At 35.4% G+C, this 10,103-nt stretch overlaps 1 protein-coding gene across 6 annotated transcripts in view; it reads right to left on the reverse strand.

Moving 5' to 3' along the window:
• Positions 1 to 10,103, reverse strand: part of CLCN3 (chloride voltage-gated channel 3) — a 122,090-nt gene that overhangs the window by 34,605 nt on the left and 77,382 nt on the right. For all 6 annotated transcript variants that reach the window (XM_069097083.1, XM_069097049.1, XM_069097065.1 and 3 more), the window contains 2 exons: positions 4,944 to 5,101; positions 2,296 to 2,395 (listed from right to left, as the gene is read on the reverse strand). In XM_069097083.1, coding sequence (XP_068953184.1) covers positions 2,296 to 2,395; positions 4,944 to 5,087 — 244 coding nt within the window. In that variant the 5' untranslated portion in view covers positions 5,088 to 5,101. The remainder of the gene's footprint in view (positions 1 to 2,295; positions 2,396 to 4,943; positions 5,102 to 10,103) is intronic.

Below are 10,103 nucleotides of genomic sequence, written 5' to 3' on the forward strand. Positions count from 1 at the left end.
TATATATATATATATATATATATATATATATATATATATATATATATGTCTATATCGGAGGGTATACGGACATATGAATACATATGTGAATGTGTGAATATATGTTCACAGGTGTACATAGATAGAGGGCACAGGACCAATTTAATAGGAAGGGATAATACTTAAAAGGTGAAATTAAGAGGTGAGAGAGGAATATAATGAGAGGAGATGGGGAGAGACAGAATGGGGTAAACTATCTCATACAGAAGAGGCAAGGGAAAATGGTTACAATGGAGGGAAAGAATAGGAAGGCAAAAGGGAATAGGTCAACCTTATTCTCGCTGAATTTGGCTTGGGGAGGGAATGACATACACACTAAATAGGGTATCTCACCCTACAAGAGATTAGGGGGGAAGAGGATGAGAGGGGGGATGATGGAAGGGAGGGCCGGCTCAGGGGAGGGAAGTTGGAGGCACCCACTTTTGAAAAGGGACGGGATCAAAGTAGAGAATAGAACAAGTGGGAGATGGGATAGGAGGGAGGGAAATATAGTCAGTCTTTTAAAATATATCTACTATGGTAATGTTTTACATTAGCTACACATGTACAACCTATACCGAATTGCTTATCTTCCCAGTAAGGGTGCGTGACAAGGGAGGAAGGGAAGCTGGAATTCAAAGTTTTAAAATCAAATGTTTAAAAATATATATATACACACTATTATTAATACTATTTTACATGTAATTGGGAAATAAGTTATTCAAGCACTGGGACATAGAGATCCACCTGCCCTATTGGAAAAGTCGAAGCAGGTATGGAGAAGATATAGGAGAGAGCAGATTGGAGGAGGGGATATCTTGTGGGACTGCTATTTTGGCACGGTGGGTAGGGGAAAAACGGGGAGAAAATTTGTAACTCAAAATCTGGCAGAAGTGAATGATGTAAATCAGAAGTTAACAAAGCATTTGAAAAATGAAAAAAAATTTTTTTTCCACATCAATAATAAATTCCTTAAAGATTAAAACATAAATATAAGTTTCAATTATACAATAATGCAGTAATAACTATTTTTAAGTCTTAATGGGAGAATCAAAGAGAAAACAATTGACATTTGAATTCTGTACACTAGAAATTAGTGATTTTGACCCAGCAATAACACTTCTAGGGCTGTGTTCCAAAGAGAACATACAAGTGGGAAAAGGACCCATATGTACAAACATATTTTTAGCAGCTCTTTTTGTGGTGGCAAAGAATTGGAAATCAAGGGGATGCCCATCAATTAGGGAATGGCTAAACAAGTTGTGGTACATGAATGTAATGGAATACTATTGTGCTATAAGAAATGAGGAGCAAATGGACTTCATAATAACCTGAAGGGATTTAAACAAACTAATGCTGAGTGAGAGAAGCAGAACCAGGAGAACATTGCACAGAATTACAGACACATCGTATTTGTGATGACTGATGCTGATAGACTGGGCTCATCTCAGCAATGCAAGATTATAAGACAATTCCAAAGGTGATAGAAAAAGCCATCAACTTTTGGAGAAAGAATTAGAGTCTGAATGCAAATCGAAGCAAACTACTTGCTCTCTCTCTTTGTGGTTTTGTTTTGTTCCTTCTTTCTCACTGTTCATTCCATGGGTTATAATCCTTCTTTACAACTTGACTAATGTTTAATGTGAAGGGATTTGTAGAACCTATATCGGATTGCATGCTGCCATGGGGGAAAAGGGGGAGGAGAAGGGAAAAAAAAAATTGGAACTAAAAAGCTTATGTAACTAATGCTGTAAACTAAAAGTAAATTAATTAATTTTTTAAAAGGAATAGTGATGCTATGATTTTTAAAATAAAAATTCAAAGAAAAACATTCCAGTGATTTAAATGTTGCCTTTTACATTAGCATCACTGAATATTCTTATATATAATTATAACACACATTAAATATTTTTTCATTTTTTTTTTCTTTTTGGAGGGGGGAAGCAAAGCAATTGGGATTAAGTCCCTTGCCCAAGGTCACAGGGCAAGTAAGTGTTAATGTGTTTGAGGTCATATTTGAACTCAGATCCTCCTGACTCTAGGGCCAGTGCTCTATTCACTGTGCCACCTAGCCACCCAAATATATCTTTTTAAGAATGTGAATACAGTAGTCTTTACTTAAATGATTAACAGTTGCTTCTCTTATACTTGCAGTAAAAACAAAGATTTAAAGGAGAAAAATGCTTATAAAATTTAATAGTCAATGAAAATATCAGGAAAGAATTATTTCTATTTCAAAAATGCAGAAAAGACTTTTAGTTTTAAAAACATTTTTACCTGATGCCAATCCTGTTAGTGTTACTACTAGCCATCCCGACCAAGCATCATACAAACTTTTTGTCATTTCCCATGCTGATTCTTTCTTTTTGCTGTTAATCTAAAAATAAAAATGTTTAAATCAAAATAAAAATCTGAAAGTTCCTTTTTCATCTTGAACAAAGCAAACGGGAAGAAGAGAAATCTGGCATGCAGAGTGTCAAACTTTACAAACTAAAACACATACATGCACTTGTGCGCTCATGTGCTCTCTCTTGGAACAGTCATATACTCATCTTTCCTGGCACATCACACACATGTAAAACACTCATCAATAACAATTATCTTCTAGTATAAAGGTTAAGCTGTCTATATTTCAGAACAATACATGCTCTTAGATGTCAAGAACTGTTTCATTTGCCTCTGTGTACCCCTACCCCAGCTAAATGTTTGTGAAGTTAGAAGTACATAAACCTCTAAATATGTAGTGTCACTGAAACCAAATTCTGTTACTATTTTTATTCTCAATCTAATCATTTAGCTATGATAGCTATGGTTCTCATAGGCTGTTAGTATATCAAAAGGATACTTTTGGAAACAACCAAAATTATTATATATGCCTTTACTTCTTATTTCTGCAGCTAATTAGAATAAAATTTTAGAGCTGAGAAGGACTGGAGATTGTCTTGTGTATATGTCTGTCTATGTAACTTCTAATTTAAAAAGTGAGGATGACATTGAATGGTTGTGGAAGTACCTGAAATATAATAAAGAGTATAGTTTAGAATAGAGCAGTAAGGTATGTAGATACCATCATAGAATAGTGATAAAAATATAAGGTCACCCAGCTCTCAATAGCTAATAAAAATTAAATCTGGACTAATTGTTAAGCTACCAGTGGGAATATGTGGAGAGTCACAATACCTGAAAAAGGATCCAGCAAACCTTCTCTTTATATTTCAACATAATGGTGAGCTTTCTGTGATGGGAGGAAAGTAACTTCTAAATCCTAAAAGGAAGTTTAACTACAAGCTGAAGTTCCAGTCTATGTTCCATCCTACTTTAATAGGGAGAAGCATGCTTTTTTCCTCTCAAAGGAATTCTAACACCACTGACATCTATGCTGCTATAGCCAGAAATTAACCCAGTCTTCTTTTGTTCTACTAGAGCAGTGTGACCTGAAAATTAAGGCACTGCAAAGCCAGAAGAATATTAGTGAAATTTAGCCTCAAATGATTTCACAGTGGTAATGTTTATGTGGCTGGATTTCACTAGCTCTCTTTAATGCTCTTGCAATTTTATTTTAAGCTAAATGAGACCAGCAGAAGACAGAGGACTGTGAAAGTTGAATGGAGTTATTGCTACTGCTACTAATATAAGCTGTGTCACTCTGGGCTGACTCTGGGCAAGTCACTTAAACTGCCTGTCTCAGTTTAAATAGTGATAACAGCACTTACTTGCCAGTCATGAAGCTAAAATGAGATAATGCTTGTAAAGCACTTTGTAAATCATAAAGCACTACATAAGTGCTATTATTTTATTATTGTTGTTGTTAATCATTACACCAAATACTACTGAGAATTTATGATACACCATTTTTTATCATTGTTCCCTAATGTACTATGTTCCTTTCTTAGTAAGAGAAAACTATATTAATTAGATATTACAATACTTATGGACTGTATCTAAACTGCTGTATTTATGCAGTATCTATCATAGTGATACAAGTATTATCTAACCTACACTTGACTATATCTTTTGAAAACAGAAATTATTTTCCCCCTAAAGTTGCAAGGAACAGAGAGCTCTTTCTACAACCACATTCCCTTAGTAACCATATACTTACACTGAATCTATGAAGAGTGCATTTTATCCATACTATAGTGTTTATCTAAAACTCTCAAGATACTGATAACATTTGTGTACCCTTTTGATTTTAGAACCCTGTTTTAGGTATAAACTTCTCTTTCTGATAACACCCATTTCCTGGTGTTTCAAAGGCAATCTTGAACCAATGTGGCAAATAAGCTATATAAATAACACTCTGATTCCAAATCTAAATAAGTATTTTACATATACATGACACATATGGCTTACAAACAACCTAAAGGAAAATGGAGAGAAACCCAGTAGGCACAAGAAAGCTGCAGCAAATTACCAATGCCCAAGAGAAGCAGCATAAAATACTTCATAACATGAAGTAATGAAAAACAAGAAGTAATAAGTGGATGGAATAATACTCCATCCTATCCCACCCCAATGGACTACAGAATTAGAGAATGACAAAGAATAGGGGTTGGTCTGCAAACTCATTGCAGAGTATCTACACAGATGAAGTCACAAGTCCATAAAAGCATGGCAAGTAATAGCCATATTACATTCTCAAAAAACCTATTTTCCTTTTGTAGTGCCAGTGCCTTTACAGAACTTTGTGAGATACAAAAGTACATTAGAAAGGAGATATAAATTTCATTTTGTGTGAATAATTTGTCCCAAAATGATGTTATACCACCAGAACATGAGCAAAATTTGTTATATTAGAAAGAAAAGGAAAAATTATGACTTGCTAAAACATAACTGCCCAAGGTCAATGGCTAAAAGTATAACATTAAATATTCAAAAAACACATTTTACTAAAAGCTTTACATTATTAAAATGATATCACATACCCGCCTATGCCTTTCTCTGTCTTTACACTTTTCTCTAACCCAATCAATGGTGTGGAAGTCATCATATGTACCAACACCTGGAATGGGTTCATCCAGAAGGTCCAATAAGTGTGTTGAACTGTTAATGCTGCCTCCATTTGTCATTGTATAATGTGTTCCTAGGGATAAAAAAGAATGAAAAATAATTGTTTTGAGAAAGATGATAACAAACTATGAAATCTGCTTAATAAGCCTCCTCATGAACAAAGTGATATTAAAAGGTTTTGTTGCTTTTTTTTTTTTTTAAGGGGGTGGGGTTGGATCATAATGATGACTTCACTGGTACAGAGAACTTCCTAACTAATAGGATAAGTAATACATAGCCACCTTCTTTGCAACTTACATTCTTAGTTACCCGGGTGTGATAGTAATGGAACATAAAGATTCCCCTGTATTGGCTTAGTTTTCAAATTGATTGTGTTAAAACCCAGAGCTTGTTAATCCCACCTGTGGAATGGACTTGTGGATGTGAAAAGAGAGTCCTGAACTGGGAGGAGCTGGTGACATAGATTTGGAGAGACAAGAGAGAGGCAGAAGGACTTTTTGGAAGCAGCACTTCGTGGAGGCAGAAAGAGAGACTGAGAAGGATTGCTGAGGGCCACTTTGAATTGCCCTGGACTTTTGAGACCTGCCCCCAGAGCTGCCAAAGACTGAGGAGACATGGCTGTTTTGCTGGTACTTTGTCTGTCTGTTTTGATGTTCTTTTGCCAGATTTGTCCACTGGTGAAAGACAGTCCTGTTGTTGAAGAAGTCCTGGAACCTGGCTTTTGGTTAAGAAGCCCTGAGACTGTCCTGCAGACAGAGAGTGAATACTGTCCACTGGTGAAGGACAGTGCTGTTGTTGCAGGGGTCTGGAGACTGTCCTGCAGACAGAGAGTGAATACTGTCCACTGGTGAAGGACAGTGCTGTTGTTGCAGGGGTCTGGAGACTGTCCTGCAGACAGAATGAATACTGTCCACTGGTGAAGGACAGTACTGTTGTTGCAGGGGTCTAGGAACCTTTCTGTTGTTTCAGAAGCCCTGAAGAAGGATTTTCTTGTTGTATGTTTACAGAAATCCTGGGAGAGGGTTTTGCTAACATTTTCAGGGGTTCTAGGACAGTTCTGCAAACAGAGGATGAATTAATGAAGAGACTGGCAATGTATCTTGTGCCCTTGCTAAGCTTTGTCTCCCCAGGAACTAAGATTGCTGAGAACTTGCCCTTGTGTCAAGATGAAGAAAAGATCTCCATTTGGGTATTAAGTGCTGTGCTTGGACTTGATGTAACTCTGGGGTAGATTCAATTGTGATCCAGGGGTGGGGAACTTTTGACCTTATTGTGCTCTGTGATTGACAAATGAAGGTACTTTACTTATGTTTGGAAACTAATCTCCATTTGAGAAGAGGGGCTTTGTAGTGGACTAAATGAAGGTATAGCCTAGGGGTGGAGAAGTATTTAGACCAGGGACTTTGTAATTGACTGAATGATTGGAAGGTCCTGGGGTGGGGGTAGCCCTTGGAGATTATTTAATCACACTTAGTAAATGCTGTATTTTGAATGATGTCATGTTTTGATCTTCTCTGTTCTTGGTTGGTCACTGAATAAAATGGAGAGCACCTATGCTGGTATTCTGAACCTTGGGAAGTTGCCTTTCTTTTGGCATCAAATTACACCGGGTCACTGACAGGCTAAGAGACTTGTCCAGAACTAATGTGTGTCAGAGAAGTGAACCCAGTTGTTCCTGATACACAACACCGTGTTGCCTCTTTGGTTAGTTGGTGTTATTTCAACCGTTGTCCTTCTAGTACTTAGAACACTGATCAGAACTAAGTAGATTAAAAACTAACCCCCAAAGAAAAAATAATCAATATCTTCTGGCAAGAGTTGACAGCATGACCTCCCTCATGTAAAAATGTGTGTGTTTTACAACTGAAAACCACATCGAATTTTTTCCAGCTATAAGTATTTTGAATTTAGAATTTATGAAGAAGCAATGAGGGACACAAAGAAATTCATGTACTTAAGGAATTTTTAATCTTGTTGGGAAGGTGAGAAAAACTAATTTTAAGGGTACCCAATATCATAAAGCAATAAATAGTAAGTATTCCAAAAGGGATAGAGATAATAAATAACTGATTGTCAAAGGAGGATAAGAACTCTGTGTGCTGGGGGAAGACCAAGGAAAACCAAGAAAAAAGGGAGGTTTGTGCTAAGCTTTAAAGGATACAGAATATTCTTTTCTTTTTTTTTTAATTTGTCTATTTATTTTTAGTTTACGACATTCAGTTCCACAAGCTTTTGAGTTTTAAATTTTCTTCTCCCTCCCTCTACTTCCCTCCTCCCCAAGATGGTGTGCAATCTGATACAGGCTCTACATACACACACATACATATTAAACATATTTTCACATTAGTCACGTTGAAAAGAAGAAAACCACGAGAAAGATGAAACAAAACAAAACAAAAAAGGGAGAGGGCAAATAGTATGCTTTGATGTGCATTCAGACTCTGTAATTCTTTCTCTGGATATGGACAGCATTTTCCATAATGAGCCTGTTGGAGTTGTCTTAGAACCTTGCACTGCTAAGAAGACCCAAGTCTATCAAAGGTAGTCATCACACAATGTGGCTGTAACAGTGTATAATGTTCTCCCGGTTCTGCTCCCCTCACTCAGCATTAGTGCATATAAGTCTTTCCAAGTTTTTCTGAAGATACAGAATATTCTTATGGGGAAAAAGAAATGGAAAATGTACTAAAAAGTGGAAACAACATGAGCAAAATAATGGAGACAGAAATCCACAAAGTATGTTTCATAAAATGTTAGTTAATCTAGCTAAATGAGATCCTTCTTGTTGGTAAACTGGTGACAAAATTCCCTTTCCTACATCTCAGATTGTAGCATGCATACATGTCTATGCATAAAGAAAAGTGACAGGTCAATAGGTACACGAATGTGTAATTTTCTCCTCTTCTGAATGCTTATAATATGCATCTTTCCCACTTCTATACTTTTTTTTTTTTTGCTTTTTGAAGGGGGGAAAGGCAAGGGAATTGGGGTTAAGTGACTTGCCCAAGGTCACACAGCTAGTAAGTGTTAAGTGAGGCTGGATTTGAACTCAGGTCCTCCTGACTCCAGGGCTGGTGCTCTATTCACCATGCCACCTAGCCGCCCCTCACTTTTATACTTTCAAATAGGATTAGAAAAACTAGCAAAATTATCATGATTGCTATATACATGGAATGTCAAACTGTAATTGGCTAAAAAATTTTTTGCTTTTTTTCACTGCTAAGTGAGACAAAAAAAAAATATATATATATATATATAACATATATACACCTAGATTTTTACACACTTTAAGAACTCTCATATCAAACTCATCAGTATCATTACATATCATATCAGTACTATTTACTTTTTAAATTATCGTAAAAAATATTACTTTCACTTCTTAAGAAAACCCAAACACTAGATAATGCTCCCTTGTAACAAAGAAAAAGTTGTAAAAAAAAAAAAAAAGCAAAATTAACAGTGATAGTATTTGACAACATATTTAGCACCTATATTTTACCTCCCCACTTCTACTGAAAGGAGGCAAGTATGTTGCATTATCAGTCTTCTGAATTGGTCATTGCATATAATCTGAATTGTGATGTCCTTTAGTTCTATTTTCATTATTACTGTAATTATTATGCATACTGTTCTCTTGACCTAACTTCCTTGGTTCTGTTTACAATAAGTTCGTTTCTCTGAGTTCATCACAGTTACTGTTTGCTATAGAGTTATGACACAATAATATTCCATTATATTAATGAATCACAATTTATTCAGTTATTCCCCAATAAATGAGTACCCAATTTATTCCCAAGTTTATGCTATCAGATATGATGTTACCATGAAAATTTGCTACACTTTTTTTTCTGTTTTTTACTTCCTTAAGTCCTATAGTGGGATCACTAGGTAAAAGGATATGAAGAATTTAATCATCATCTCAACAATTTCCAATTGTTTTTCAAAAAACTGAAACAATTCACAGATTCCTCAACAAGTATTGGGGAACCTATCTTTCTACAGCTGCTCCAACATTATTTTTATCTTTTATCATCTTTGCCACTTTGATGAGTGTCAAGTAAAAGCCCAGAGATGTTTTATTTTGTATTTTGATTATTAGTTATTTTGAGCATATTTCATACAGTTGTAGAAAGGCTGTAACTCCTCTTTTAAAAACTTGTCTGGATTCAGACAGCATGTGGTCCTTTGAATACTTATATACTGAGGAACAGCTCTTGGCCTTATATATCTATATCGACTGCCTCTGTATCTTGAACATCAGACTTTTAGAGAAACTTTTAAATTTTATGTAACTAAAAAGGTAGGAAGGAGTTTAAATGATAATTCAACAAACATTATCAAACCCCCACCATATGCAAGGCCAAAAAAATTTTATGTTATGATCCCCCTTATTCTTTATTTGGTTATAAATCCTTCCTCTAAGGACAATAAAGAAAAATACTTTCTTCCATTCTCTTCTCATCATTTTATGGTTTTATATATTTAAGCCATATGGTCAACTGTAATTTATTATGGGATGTGGTATAAGATGGTGTTCCAAACCTATTTCCTACCAAATTACTTTCTAGCTTTTCTTGAAGTAGTAATATCTACACATGTACACGCGCGTACACATACACACACGATGACACTCAACATGTCTTAGAAAATGTTTATATCATATGAGTGTACTAACCTGAATTTGTTTTACTCTGCTCAAACTATTTAATAATAATAATAACAGTAGTATCATTCTTGACAAGCCCAAATTTAATCACTGTAGATCTTGTAAGTAAATGGTAGAAACTGTTCAACATATTACAGCAAGCAGCAAAAATTTAGCACCAAATGCCTAGGAAGACATGATCAAGTGGCTCACCATCCTTCATAAACAGATGACAAAAGAACCGTTAAACATTTATTAGATACCTACTATATGCCAGGTCCTGGGCTAAGTGCTGGGGATAAAAGGAGAAAAAAAAGATAGTCCTGCCCTCAAGGAACTTAAAATCAAATGAGGTATAAAACAAATATAGACAGAAAGATGATAGATAGATAGATAGATAGATAGATAGATAGATAGATAGATAGAT

Source organism: Petaurus breviceps, unplaced genomic scaffold (genome assembly GCF_028583685.1).
Source record: "Petaurus breviceps papuanus isolate PSGF00001 unplaced genomic scaffold, PetGlider_PUasm1.0 126, whole genome shotgun sequence".
NCBI lineage: Eukaryota > Metazoa > Chordata > Mammalia > Diprotodontia > Petauridae > Petaurus > Petaurus breviceps.